Genomic DNA, 14,175 nt, shown 5'->3' with positions numbered 1-14,175 from the left:
CTTTTTCAATGTTATTGTTTTCCCTTTAATTCATAAAAAATTTATGTACTAAGGTAGAATTGTAGTATTTTCTTAGAAATAGTGTATTATACTAGAGATTTTTCTTATCTATTATGTAATACTTAAATTTAATCATGGAGTTTAAACCATATAATGTATTGTACAAGAGATTTTTCGTAACCTTCAACAACCAAACTTTCATTATGTATTTGCATGTGCACGTGAAAGACAGCAAAAAATCATAACCAAACCAAACTAAGCCTTATGTTCCATCAAATGGAGTCGACAGGGTAAAAAAAATCATAACTCAAAAAAATTAAAATGCTACATAAATTGTGAAAATGAAATTGAAGAAAACAAATAAAAAAAAAATGAAACGTATCAAATATAAAATAGTTCAATTTTAGGAAAAGATATACATGAAAAGTCATATACAAATAATTCAATTATGTGTACCTACACTAAATTGTGTAGTGCTTTTTTATATTAGTATAGATAACTCTTTATATAATATATTTAACTTTTCATTTTGTTTCATGGTACTTCAATTTAGTTAATTATCAATGGATAAGAGTTGGATGAAGAAGAGTAGATTGTCAAGAGATTATATGCAAGGGATTAAAGAATTTTTAGAGTTTGCTTCTCACAATGTATCTAATGATGGAACAATTTCATGTCCATGTATGAGATGTGTGAATTCATACATGTTGACTTTAGAAGTTGTACATGATCACTTGGTATCCTATGGAATTAGTCCGGGTTATAATTGTTGGTATCTTCACGGGGAAATTATGTCTGCAACGACTTCTAGTAGAACTAGTCAAAGCCATGAAGAAATACGACCTGAGTATGGTGATATACGTGACATGTTGCGGGACGTGTTTCCCATGCACACCCAAAATATAGATGAATATGCAGAAGAAAGTAATTTACTAGAACCATCTGATCAAGGTCCAAGCATGCAACGACCTCAAGAAGATCCTAATGAAGAGGCACAAAAATTTTACGACTTACTGAAAGATGCTGAGAAGCCTTTGTATGAAGGGTGCAAGAATTTTAGCAAGTTGTCAGCAATTGTGCATCTGTATCACTTGAAATGTCTTAATGGATGGAGCAACCACTCATTCACAATGTTGCTTCAAATTTTGAGAGACATGCTTCCTTCAGATGCAAATTTGCCGAAAGCCTCTTATGATGCCAAGAAGATTATTAAGGATTTAGGTCTCGGTTATGAAAAGATTCACGCTTGTCCTAATGATTGTATGTTATTTTGGAAAGAACATGCAAATGATGAAGTGTGTCATTGTGGTGCTTCAAGGTGGGCAACAAATGAGAATGATTTGCAGCATAATATGAGTACTTCATCTAAAAAGAGAAAGAAAAAGGCTGCAAAGGTTTTACGGTGGTTTCCCTTGAAGCCTCGATTGCAGAGGTTGTTCATGTCTTCAAAAACAGCTGCTTATATGAAATGGCATGCTGAAGGTCGTACAAATGATGGCATAATGAGGCATCCTGCCGATTCTATGGCTTGGAAAACATTCGACTCTCAATATGTAGATTTTTCCTTTGACTCCCGCAATGTCAGGTTGGGGTTGGCAGCAGATGGATTTAACCCTTATGGGAATATGAGTACTAGTTATAGTATATGGCCGGTCATATTGGTCCCATATAATTTGCCTCCATGGATGTGCATGAAAAGATCTTCTTTCATCCTATCATTGCTTATTCCTAGTCCGAGCTCCCCTTCGAATGACATAGATGTGTATATGCAGCCTTTAGTTGAAGAATTGAAGGAATTATGGGATGTTGGAGTACAAACTTATGATATATCTTCCAAAGAGAACTTTCAAATGCATGCAGCTCTAATGTGGACTATAAATGACTTTCCCGCATATGGTGATTTGTCTGGTTGGAATACCAAGGGTGCTCTTGCATGTCCTTCTTGTAATTATGAGACTCATTCTCGATGGTTAAAACATGGAGGGAAATATTGTTTTATGGGCCATAGGCGTTTCTTGGATAAAGATCATAGATTTCGTAAAGATAGAGCATCATTTGATGGCAAACAAGAAATAGAATCAGCTCCTGATATACTATCTGGCTTTGAGATCATGATGCAAACAGAAGACCTTGATTACAAATTTGGGAAGACAAAGGCAAATGAAAAAAACAAAAAAAGAAAGAAACAAGCGGATGGTGATGAGACACAACCATGGAAGAAAAGAAGTATATTTTTTACATTGTCATATTGGGCAAATCAAAAATTGCGTCACAATCTTGATGTGATGCATATAGAGAAAAATGTGATTGATAATGTATATGGAACATTGTTGAATTTAGATGGGAAGACAAAGGATAACTTGAAGGCACGTCTTGACTTACAAGAGATGGGTATAAGACGTGAACTTCACCCACAAAAGATCAGTTCCAATAAGACATATTTGCCTCCAGCTTGCTTCTCAATGATTTTAAAAGAGAAAGATGACTTCTTGAAAGTTTTGAAAGGGGTAAAAGTCCCAGATGGTTATGCTTCAAATATTTCACGTTGTATTCAACTTAGACAGCGTAAGATTATAGGTTTGAAGAGTCATGATGGTCATATTTTGATGCAGCAACTTCTTCCTATCGCATTACGAGGAACATTACCAAAAAAAGTCGCTTCACCTCTAATTGAGTTATCTTGTTTCTTTAGGGAAATATGTTCCAAAGTCTTGCAAGTGGAAGAGCTTGACCGACTTGCATCTCGAATTGTACTGACTTTATGCAATTTGGAGAGAATCTTCCCTCCCTCCTTTTTTACTGTTATGGTGCATTTAGTCGTCCATTTGGCCACTGAGGCTAAAATTGCTGGCCCAGTTCACTATAGATGGATGTATCCCATTGAGAGGTTAGGTGTGACAACTTGTATCCATTTGTGTTTTTAATCCACATCACAATGACATCCAATTTAGTCGATCTATAATCATGCTGTTTTTCATGTAGGTATCTCCAACGACTAAAATCTTATGTTCGTAATAAAGCCCATCCAGAGGGCTCTATTGCAGAAGGATACATAGCTGAAGAGTGTTTAATATTTTGTTCGCGGTATTTGGAATCTATTGAAACTGTATTCAATCGACCCTTAAGAAATGTGGAAGATTCTACAGGGGCAATAATGAATATCGAACTTGATCAAAAGTCATGGATACAAGCACATCGTTATGTGCTATTTAACAATGATGAAATTCAACCATATCGGATGTAAGCAATATTTATGAGTTATGGTATATAAATAAGTTTGAGTTTCCCATTTTAATACTTGCAATAGTAACACAAGTTAGGAATAAACATACAGAGAACACAAGGAGCATATAAAGAGACAAAGTCGTCCGCGTCGTCTAACTGATGAAGTTCTTAATAAGATGCATATGGAAAAGTTTTGTGAGTGGTTTCGATCATATGTAAGTATGTAGCTATTAAATAATACTATTATCATATATAATTTTTAGCATAGAGATTAATGTAATCATTTTAATGGATTATATAATATATCAGGTTGTAGCTATGGATGACACAAGAAAGCAACAACTTGCTGATGAAATCAAGTGGCTTGCCCAAGGCCCAAACACTCTAGCTAGACGATTCAAACGATATGTTGTTAATGGTTTTAAGTTCCGAATTAAAAATTACGAGGAGACGAAGAAAACTCAGAATAGTGGGGTTTGTGTGGCCACTGAAGGAGGCACCATGTATTATGGTGTTTTAATTGATATCATTGAGCTGAATTATTTTGACAAGTTGAAATATGTACTATTCAAATGCAATTGGGCTGATGTGAACACAAGTAGAGGCTACAAGATAGATGAATATGGTTTTAACCTTGTAAATTTTTCACATTTGATACATACTGGAGAACGGTTAAATGATGAACCATTTGTCTTGTCATCTCAAGCAACACAAGTTTATTATGTGGGAGATGTAAGGCATGAAAATTGGTTGGTTGTTGTTAAAACAAAAGCGAGGGATGTGTTTGATGTTGGTACTACTGAATTAGGTGATGGTGATGTTGACAATTACTATGATAACGAGCCGTATAATATGATAGTTGAAGACACTCATGTGGATGCGAATGAAAACCTCAATTGGGCTAGAAATGATACTGATGGAACGACAATCAATATACCACTTCCACTTGATAACCAACTGATCGATGAAGATGATTTAGATGAGGATGTCTAGCTATTGAGTTCAACTAGTTTGATTTTAATTTATTTATTCTCATGTTAATCTTTGAAACATGATTTGGTTTTGAATATAAATTTCAAATTTCTTAGTTTCATATATGTATGGCAACCCGTGTTTTTTATTTTAATGTTTGTTGTTAAATATAGCTATGATAGGCTTGGACTGTCAAATCAGCATCTTGACACTATGTTTTTTTGCTCTCTCTGGTTTTAACTTTTAGTGGGCGAATCTAGGTATATCATATCTTGAGAAGAAAGAAGTCTGCATTCGTCCAAGAGAGGTGAGTATAGTCATGTATGTCCGCACCTGTCTGAATGTAGTACTATTATTGTGTCATGTGATGTTTAATGAACTAAGGAGTTTACTAACAACACTTGGGATGATGTGGATGTGTTGGAGCCTCTTTCTTACAGAGCAGTTTAATGTGTTGCCTCTGGGCATCTGCACCATAATGCTGGTGCTGTGCTTGCCTAACCTGAACTATGTACTGTCCGATTTTGATATGATTACATTCAGCCTGCTCAAAATTCTAGTCAAATTATTGTGCTCAAACTATCCCTAGGGATTTTTAAGGCATTAATGATAGGCCAAATCAATTTTTTATTGTGTTCTTCAGTGGCTAGATTTTAATTACGATCCTTTTTTTTTTTTTTAAATGCTTTTCTAAGGTTTTAAATTTTAATATTATGAATTCCTATAAGAAATTAAATATGTTGAAGGTAGCACTGAATACTTATCTGAATTAAGTAATATAAGTAACTCAGTCAATGACATTGTACATCATCTTCAACAGGTTTTAGTCTGCCTTGGCTAAGGTTACTGTCTAGCTAATTTCTGTTTCTTTCTGATCTGTCCCTGTGTTGTTTGATCTGTGTTACTGTGGTCTGGTGTGAGATCCGAGTTGTTGTGGTATGCTTCTGGGATGGTTTTCAAGGCAACAGTTCGGGTGCTAGTTTGTAAGGTAGAAGACTGCTAGTGTGGTAAGGCCGCTGTTTCTACTGGAATACTAGGCCCCAGTTTGGGTGTGCATTAGCTTCAGGCTGCAGAGTTCTAAGTTTGCATTGGTGCTTCTAGTCTGCTAGTAGCAGGTTTGTTGTGTTTCAGTTCTGGGCTAGTTTTCAAGGAACCAGTTCAGGTGCTGGTTTGTAAGGTAGAAGTCTGCTAGTGTGCATAAGGCTGCTGTTTCTGCTGGAATATTAGGCACCAGTTTTGAGTGTGCATTACCATCAGGCAGAGAGTTCTTAGCTTGTGGTTCAGGTTGCTGGTTCTGTTTCCTTAGTTGTCTACTGCTGGTCTTTAAGGCACCAGTTCTGTTTCCTTAGTTGTCTACTGCTGGTTTCTTTGCTATTGTAGTGAACCTCTGCTACTGCAGGATGGTGCTTCGTGGTGATTATTTGCTGCTGTATGCAATAGAGGTTTCTTTGCTACTGAGGTGAGTACTGGTTTGTTGAGTGTTGTCCTGATATGTTTAGTGGTGATCCTTGGTGCTGCTGAGTGCAATGTTGTAGTGATGGCCTTTGGCTTTGGGGTGATAGAGTACTAATTGAGTACTGTTTTTGCTGATGAAATCTCAATGCAACAGAGGTTTTTGCTACTGTGGTGAATCTCTGCTGCTGCTGCTGTATGGCTTGCTTTGCTGCTGTCTGCTCTGTTTGGTCTCTTGTAGTGGTTGGTCTGCTTAGGTTTGTTGGTCTGCTCAATTTTGTTTACTGGTTGGTGGCTGCTCAGTTAATGTATTCTGTTTTAGTGGTCGGTCTGATTATGATAGGCTGGGCTTTTTGGCATCGAAAAAAAAAAAAAATAAATAATATAAGTAACCTTAATTAAGCCAAGAAAGGAAAATGTATGGACAGATATATTTTTGTTTTATTTTTTTTATGCATTTTGCTTTTGGCTTTGTTTTAGTCTGATGAAATAGGATGAGTGGCCAAATTTCTCTAAGTTATCTTGTGGTATTTGTTCTTGTGTAGGAAAGTCCAGAGCAAGAGATGCTGCATTAAATGCCGTTCAATCACCTTTATTAGATATTGGCATAGAGAAGGCCACTAGAATTGTCTGGAACATAACTGCTGGTAGTGATTTAACTTTGTTTGAGGTCTCTCTCTCTCTCTCTCTCTCTCTCTCTCTCTCTCATCATATGCATGGGTTTGATCTGTGTAGTTAACATTTGCAGATCCCTGTTTACCTCATATTTTGTTTGGGCATCTTCTGAATATAACCATTGGTGGTTACAATTATGATCTAATTGAGAGTGAACTTGTACAACTTCCGAGACATAAATATATATATACATGCACATACATATTTGTATACATGTATTGCAGCCTATGTAAATTCCTACACCATTTATTTATTTATTTAGTAAATAATGACTACATTAATTAGCATCAAGGGGATGCCATCCATGTACATCAAAAGAGCCTATGAGAGAGCCCTCAGTTTTTATAAATTTTTTTTAAATGACCAAAAGGTCCCACAAAAAGGAATATTACTTACAAATAAGGTATTGGTCCCAGGTTAGGCCCCACATTTGCCACTTAAAGTACCTTGAGGATTTTCTCAATGTTCACCAATTTTACATGAACAGAACAGAGGCAAATTCTTATGTTTAACCTTGTCATGCTATATTTGCTTTTGTTGAACCTTGTCATGCTATGTTCTTTATCCGCATGCATGTCTCTTTATCTATCTTACTGATCACACCTTGATTCATACTTTGAACCTAAATGGTTAGTATTATTGGTGAAGAAAGGCACAAAATGTGTACAGTTTTGCTTGGCTTCAGTGTTTAAATGTTATGGTCTGTGAAAATATTGATTAGTTCATGGTTAGTTAATTGATTTGGCCTATCATTAATGCCAAATACTCATGAAACAATAGCAATAATGATTACCCAAACCCTAAATTTAGGTATATTGACTGACTGAGTTAGCTACTTGACAGTATGATAGCCATAATTAGACCCATAGACAAATCTTTCTGGTGATAATGATTCAAGTTTATAAAAAGTATTATGGCATAAACAATAGTCGTGCTGTCCAGCCACACTTATTCCCTTTTTTTTTTTTTCAAACTTCATTCAGCAAATGTGGTTCCAGTTCAATATGTGGTCCCCCAGTTTCTAGGACTGGTAAATGTCTTTGTGATCAAGGGATGTTGGACATGGGTATGGTTGTAAAACTGATGAACCTGAAAAGAATGCATGCTGAATCAGTTCCATTAACAGTGGACAAACATTGAGATAGTGAACATATCCCGTGGCTGTCAGTGGACAAACTTGAGTGGCTCCCATGGTGAGAGCATGTCGCCGCATGCCAACAGGGAGACGGACTGGGGAACGGCTCCTCGTGGGGCCTTCCCAGGAGTCGAACAGTGGCAAATTCAGAAATATGGACAACTGAATGTAAGATAAGCTGTCTTCAGTTTTTTGTGTTTTGTAAACTCAACTTTTATTAAGGCCCGTATGGGCATTACTACAGGCAAGGAATGGCTGTGCAGCTCAATTGGGTAACATTGGGGTGAAGCAGACTTAGGCTTTGCCCAATTGGTGCACCCTCCGAGGAATTGAATGAGTTCCTTTTAGCAAAATAGCAAGAATTGCTTTTGTTAGACTTTATTAACTTTTTGTGTTCTATTTCCCTATGTAGCCCAAAAAAAAAAAACACGAAGAATACAAGTCAAAATTAGATCAGCAAAGCTAGCATACCTGCCTTGGAATAACAAGGTAGTAATCCTCAAATGAAGGAACATTTGTGTATCCAACATAATCTCCAATAAGATTTGCTCGTAAGAAATTATCATTGGATGTTACTGTTCTATTCCCAGGGCCCACAATCACGTCCTGTAAGAGAGCATATTGTGTACCTAAAACAGATTAAATGTCTTGTGTTAATCTTGTGTACTTGCCATGATCATTACATAACAAATTCAGACTCACAATGTTTAGGATGATACCAATTATAATATCCATTCCATAAGGGGTACACATGTGCCTTTGGAAGAGAGATTATTATAAGATTCCATGGAATAGTTACCTTTCAAAGTTCCACAGATTTTATATATATAACCAGGTTATATATTAATATTTCTAATAACCAAAACTATGGAAGAGGAGACAAATATAACATATCACTGACCTCTTTTCCATGTTTTGCAATGCATCCATTAGGGCCTAATGTCACCACAGCCCACTGACAGTGTTTTGCCAAAAAATCAAGAGCAGACTCAGGATTGGCACCTTCTTCACCCCTACAACCGTGCCAAGACAATCAAACACCATTTACTAGAGACTGCACCCTTAGTTGAGAACCAATGAACTTACAATCATTTTGCCCCTCCACAAATACCACAGTGCAGCAAAAGGAAACACATCCCATATTTTCCATTCCAAGATTCTAAATTTATACCCAATCCACCATTGTAACAGATCTGTTCCTCTTTCCATGCATTATTTACAGAAAATCTCCGTAGAAGTAGAAAAAGAAAATAATCTTGCGAGGTGTATATGAGCTTTTCCTATGGCTTATGTTCTCTAATATCTTTAGTATACTATGATAAATGCTCATTTAATTTGATTAATATCTTTGTGTTTGATTAATTACATCTATTGTTTATCTAGCAGATATGGCAAAGAAACGATTTAGAACTTGCAATCTTGAGAAGGAGTCCCAAAATAAGCAATCAAATAGCTCTTCACAACCTAGCCAGTCAAATAACTGTTCACAGCCTAGCCAACCAAATAACCCTTCACAGCTTAACGCACCAAGTGGAACTTCACAATCTAGTCACTCAATTGGCTCTCCACAGATGGACTGGCCAAATAGAACTTCACAACCTAGTCGTTCAAATGCCTCTTTACAGCTTAATCGGCCAAATGAAACTTCACAGCCTAGTCGATCAAATGGCTCTTCACAACCTAGTTGGTCACATCCCTCCTCACATGCTCCATCACATGTTCCACATCCTCAACCTCAAGAATCAGAGGTTAACCCTCAGTTTGAAGATGATTTAGATGAGGACTGGTTAAGGGAAGAAGAAATGCAACGTACAGGTATTATTAGATTTTGAACTAAAACACAAATTAGAAGTCACCCTTAACTTCCATGATATATATCATTGTTGTATTGTAATAGATGAATCGACCAAGCGAAACACGCGGGGAATTACACGTATGGTTGAAGTGTGGAATTTGACTCCAGAAGAACGCATTATGCTCACCTTCAACAAGGATTTGCAGGCTGTTTCTACAGAGGGTGGTATATTCAGTCGCTTCATAGGCACCATTGCTAGGAAGCCACACTTATGCCCAATTAAGTACAAGAATTGGCATGAAGTGCCAGATCAGTATAAAGAAGATTGTTGGAATATTATCGAGGTAATTTTCTAACTACAAGTATTTTGTGATAATTCTACTACAGTGGTAAAGAAAATTGTTGATAGGATTGTCTAAAAGTTCCTTTCCTATATTAGGATATAGGTGTCGTCTAGAAGTAAGAAGTATGAAATTAGTGTGGTTCATTATCTCCATGTAAAAATATGAGAATTAGGCAAAGAAATGCACAAATTTAGTTTATATTATTGTATTGATAATTTTAAGAATGTTCATAACATGAAAAACCATACAATTGTAGTCCAAGTTTGCCATTCCTCAAGATGAGAGAAGGGATATGATTAGGCATCGAACATTGAAGTCAATGGGAGAGAAATGGAGAAATTGGAAATGTAGTTTAAAAGCAAAGTACTATGATGAGACAAAGACAGCAGCACAGATAGTAGCTACTGCACCTTTAACAGTTAACCGTGAGCACTATGCTGACCTTGTCGCGTATTGGTTTTCAAAGGAAGGACAGGTATGCATAGATGTATGTTTTCTATCAAATAATACAATGTCATTATATCATTTTTTTTTTAACATATTGTTATGCATTTTATGAGTGAAGGAACTTAGTGCAACCAATAAGGAAAGCAGGCGAGAGCAAACAAGTGCACATACGGGAGGATCTAAAACTTATGCACAACATGCATATGATATGGTATTTCAAACTTCATTCGTTCTTTCAGCTTTTTGAATTTGGTTAGCGCATTATATTATGAATTTATTCTCAAACGATATGATTGTCACATAGGAGCAAAAAGATAAGATTGCACTAGATCGAGCAAAATTATATATACCGCTTCACAAAAGGAAAGATGGGACACCAGTCAATGAAGCAGCAGCTACAAAAATTGTATGCCCATTTAATAAGTTACATTTTCAAAATTCTAATGTATTTGTGGCAAACAATCACTCTCGCTTTTTGTCGTCTTATTTTTTTCCCCCCATTTATGCTACAGGAAAAACTAGAAGCTTTGATGAGCTCACAACCAAGCAGCTCCGAAGGAAATGTTGGTGGACGTATATCTTGGTCACCAAATGATATTTATTCTCAAGTGATGGGTAAAGAGCATCATGGTCGTGTTCGAGGTTTAGGATTTGGGCCTACTCCTTCCAAGCATGGCTTCATGTGCAATAATTTTGACCACTTAAGAATGGTTTCTGATGAAGAGAGAATGAGAGACAAAGACACTATAATTGAGTTGAAGGAACAACTAAAAACTCAAGGTGATCAGTTACAAACTCAAGGTATTCAGTTGCAAGCTCAAGATGCTGTAATAAACTCTTTAAAAGAGCAAGTAGCATTTTTGATGAGTCAGAGACATAGTTCTAGTGGTTTGCAGGTATAACTACATATAACATATTCTTTTATATGATGTATTTATCATATGTTATCATTTTCTAAATTTATGCATACTTATGTAAATTTTATTGTATAAATTAGGCGACAGATGGATGTAGTGGCATTCCGGACCAAGCTTCTCCACGAACACATCAAAGATCCTCTTTTCAGAGTCATGAAATGCAACCTTCTAATCGAGGTAAATCATCATTACAATACACATACATTGACACAAATTTAGAACCACTGTTAATGACTTCTTTACCAATAAATTGTTAGTTAGTTAGTTTGGACGAAATTGGGGTTTGATAGGTTGACTTCTCTACTTTGCTTCCTTTATTGGCATCCGTAAAAATACCAAACAAACCAATGAAATAGAGAATTGGGCAAAAATTGAACAAATTTGAATATCAGCAACGTATCAAACTGTAATATACAATTAAAAATAGACCCTTAGATGTTGCTAGTGGTTGCTTGATTTGGTGGCTGCTACTAATGTTTGGCTTGATGATCTTCAACTTCATTGTAATCTTAATTTTTTTATATGTAAACCATATACTTACCAAAATAAAATAAAATAAGACTTGTCGAGAATTATTTGTTGTCTAAATTTTCTTTATAGATTTTAAAATTGAAAATGATACTTATACTCATTCAATTATTTTTATTGCAGGAAATAAGATAATATGAAGTATCAAACAATGGACGTCATTTCTCGATTTGAACATTTTTCATGGAGATCTTTATAAAATGGTGTCACGAGTAATACTTTTGAGTACTATTGTTATGTGACAAGTTTTTCTTTTGGATTATGGTGTGGGCTATTAGTTTGCTAGAAACATTGGATCTTTTTGTATTACAGGCTTATGTAATGAACCTTTTAATTAAGGTGTTTTGGATATTTTGGGATTATGAAAATGCAGACTCTTTCACCTTTTACAATTATTGAGCATTGAGCCATTAGAATAAAATAGTGTTGTTATAGATATATAATGTGAGCAGGGCTATGATGTCTGTTTTGATCATTTTGTAATCAAATTGTCCCTGTAATATGGCCTTTTGGGTTTTGTTTCTAGTTCCTTTTCTTGTTTGGATCTTTTCAATGTAATCAGGTTATGTTGCTCTTAGGTTTTTTTTTTGGAATTGTTTGCCTTGTTCTTGCCCTCATTTGCTCTTTGCTTATGTGGTGTGTGAACAGGATGGTTTTTGTTGTGTAGATTGTCTTCTTTTTTTTTTTGGTTTGTGTGTTTGTATAGTTGGTTTGCTCCTAGGGTATACCCCTTGTATCTTGTAGTTTTTTGTCGTTTTATTTATGACTTTATTCATCCCCCCCCAAAAAAAAAAAAAAAAAAAAATAGCCTACAACAGTGGTTAATAACCGTCGCTGTAAATAAAATACGAAACGAATTATATGGTTATAGCGACAGTGTAAAACTGATGGAATAGAGTCAAAATATAGCAGCGGTTTACAAAATGTCGCAAAAGTGAAGGATATAGCAGCAGTCGACCCGTCGCTATAAAGTTAGCAAGTAATTGGTAAATTCAAGATATAGCGACATTTGTAACTGCCACTACATCAACCGTCGCAATAAAAATAACTATACCAGCGTTTGCGAAAAACGTCACTATAAGGATATGCCGACGGGGCTATTGCGGCGGTTTGGCCGCCACTATTGCAACCGCGGGTAAAGGTGTTTCAGTTTTTAGCGACGCTTTTTCCTGCTTTTAGCGACAGTTTTGGCCGCTACTAAATCTTGGTTTTTTTGTAGTGGCCTCTGGCCCATCCATTCGTTCTTGTCAAACGTCCTCTGGCCCATCCATTTATTCCTGTCAGAACGGCCTTTGGCCCATTCATTTGGTATGGCAAACATTGTCCACCAATCGAATCAACGAATCTTATAAAACTTACATGGACGTAAGCAATTGGACAATAACATATTTCAGATATCTTTGTTAAGATATTACTCACAGTGATCGGCTGGTTGATTTGGCCTGGAGCTTGACCCTACACATCACATAACACATATGGGTCACAACCGATTCAATCCGTTCTTTAATTCACATATTCCTCTCTAGGCTTTATTCTTATTCTTCTAACTCAATTACAATGCTCAATGCATGCCTAAGAGTACTTAGAAGTGAAAGAGAATGGAAAACGAAACTCAGAATGTCTTTTCAAAATTTCAAAAAAGAGGGTCCCCGCTCGAGCGGACCCATGAGGTCTGCAAAAGTGTTGGATGCATCAAAATTACGCACGAGCGTGAAGTCTAGCGCTCGAGCTGAAGGTCTGTCTACATAGCTCCTCGCTCGAGCGTGAACTTCCCCGCTCAAGCGGACATCCAAGTCTGCAAAAATACTAGGAGCACGAAATTCACGCTCGAGCGGCGGTTTCCCCGCTCGAGCGGACATCAAATTTTCTGGGTTTTCCAGAACATGTTCTTGAGCTCCAACTTGACATTCAATGGTTCTAGATGCATGCTTTTGGCTCAAACTTCACATAATCATATACTAACATGGTACCAACACCAAATTACAACACAATGGAGCTCAATTTCATAAATTAATCACATGCATGGCTCAAATTGACCCAAACTCATCACCAACACATTAACTTTAAACATTCAAGACCAATACCTCCATGGTTTGTACTTGCATGTGGAGGATACTCATTATTCTCAACTTAATTGGTGAAGAGATGATCAAATACATGGACTTAAACCAAAAATTCAACATGGATCATACACATTGTGCTCAAACATGAAAATTTATAGCAATTCCTTACATGCATGTGTTCTATGACTTTCAATTCAACAAAACCAATTCATTTCTGTTACAAATGGTACAAATGATGCTCCAAATCATGAAGCTACACAGAACTACTCATGCATGTAAGGTTTGATGCTCCATTCTTCATATTTAACATGCTACATGCTAGAACACCCAAAATTGTAACAATTATGCACATGCATGTTCATTTTAACTTCAAATTCAGCTCAATCTTAGCCATGAGCTACCATACTACTTGATTTCACAAAATTACATACTCAATTCATAAATCAAGAATTGATTACTCACCTAGGAGCTTCAAACACTCAATGTTCTTTGAGTTTTAACTTCCAATTTCACAATCTTGGATCAAAATGCATAACTCCTCCTCCTCTCTCTCTAGAACTGGCCCTCTCTCTCCCTCTCTAGAGAAATCTCAGCCCAAATGGATAAAAGAGAGGAATTGAGT

At 36.3% G+C, this 14,175-nt stretch overlaps 2 protein-coding genes across 2 annotated transcripts in view; both read left to right on the top strand.

Annotated features, from left to right (window-relative positions):
* LOC114270374 (calcium-transporting ATPase 3, endoplasmic reticulum-type) overlaps nt 1–11,858 on the top strand; it is a 213,573-nt gene extending 201,715 nt beyond the window's left edge. Inside the window, 8 exon segments of the mRNA XM_082905147.1 lie at nt 4,445–4,518; nt 6,195–6,319; nt 9,855–10,073; nt 10,164–10,256; nt 10,350–10,451; nt 10,558–10,941; nt 11,043–11,139; nt 11,614–11,858. Coding sequence (XP_082761273.1) covers nt 4,445–4,518; nt 6,195–6,273 — 153 coding nt within the window. The 3' untranslated portion in view covers nt 6,274–6,319; nt 9,855–10,073; nt 10,164–10,256; ... (2 more) ...; nt 11,043–11,139; nt 11,614–11,858.
* On the top strand, nt 564–4,368 carry LOC145807871 (uncharacterized). The gene is made up of 4 exons (XM_082906840.1): nt 564–2,887; nt 2,983–3,240; nt 3,335–3,440; nt 3,535–4,368. The coding sequence occupies exons 1-4, from the start codon at nt 564–566 to the stop codon at nt 4,216–4,218; spliced, it is 3,372 nt and encodes a 1,123-aa protein (XP_082762966.1). The 3' UTR covers nt 4,219–4,368.
* Nucleotides 11,859–14,175: the final 2,317 nt, after the last annotated feature.

The sequence above is a fragment of the Camellia sinensis genome, chromosome 14 (genome assembly GCF_055761805.1).
Source record: "Camellia sinensis isolate YWXY chromosome 14, ASM5576180v1, whole genome shotgun sequence".
Classification (NCBI taxonomy): domain Eukaryota; kingdom Viridiplantae; phylum Streptophyta; class Magnoliopsida; order Ericales; family Theaceae; genus Camellia; species Camellia sinensis.
Note: the sequence above shows the minus strand (reverse complement) of the source record. Positions and strands in the feature narration are given on the sequence as shown.

Coding starts and splice junctions, on each gene's coding strand:
- LOC145807871 (XM_082906840.1), top strand. CDS start 564: ATGGATAAGAGTTGGATGAAGAAGAGTAGATTGTCAAGAGATTATATG. Junction 2,888..2,982: donor TGGATGTATCCCATTGAGAG/GTTAGGTGTGAC, acceptor TTTTTCATGTAG/GTATCTCCAACGACTAAAAT. Junction 3,441..3,534: donor GTGAGTGGTTTCGATCATAT/GTAAGTATGTAG, acceptor ATAATATATCAG/GTTGTAGCTATGGATGACAC.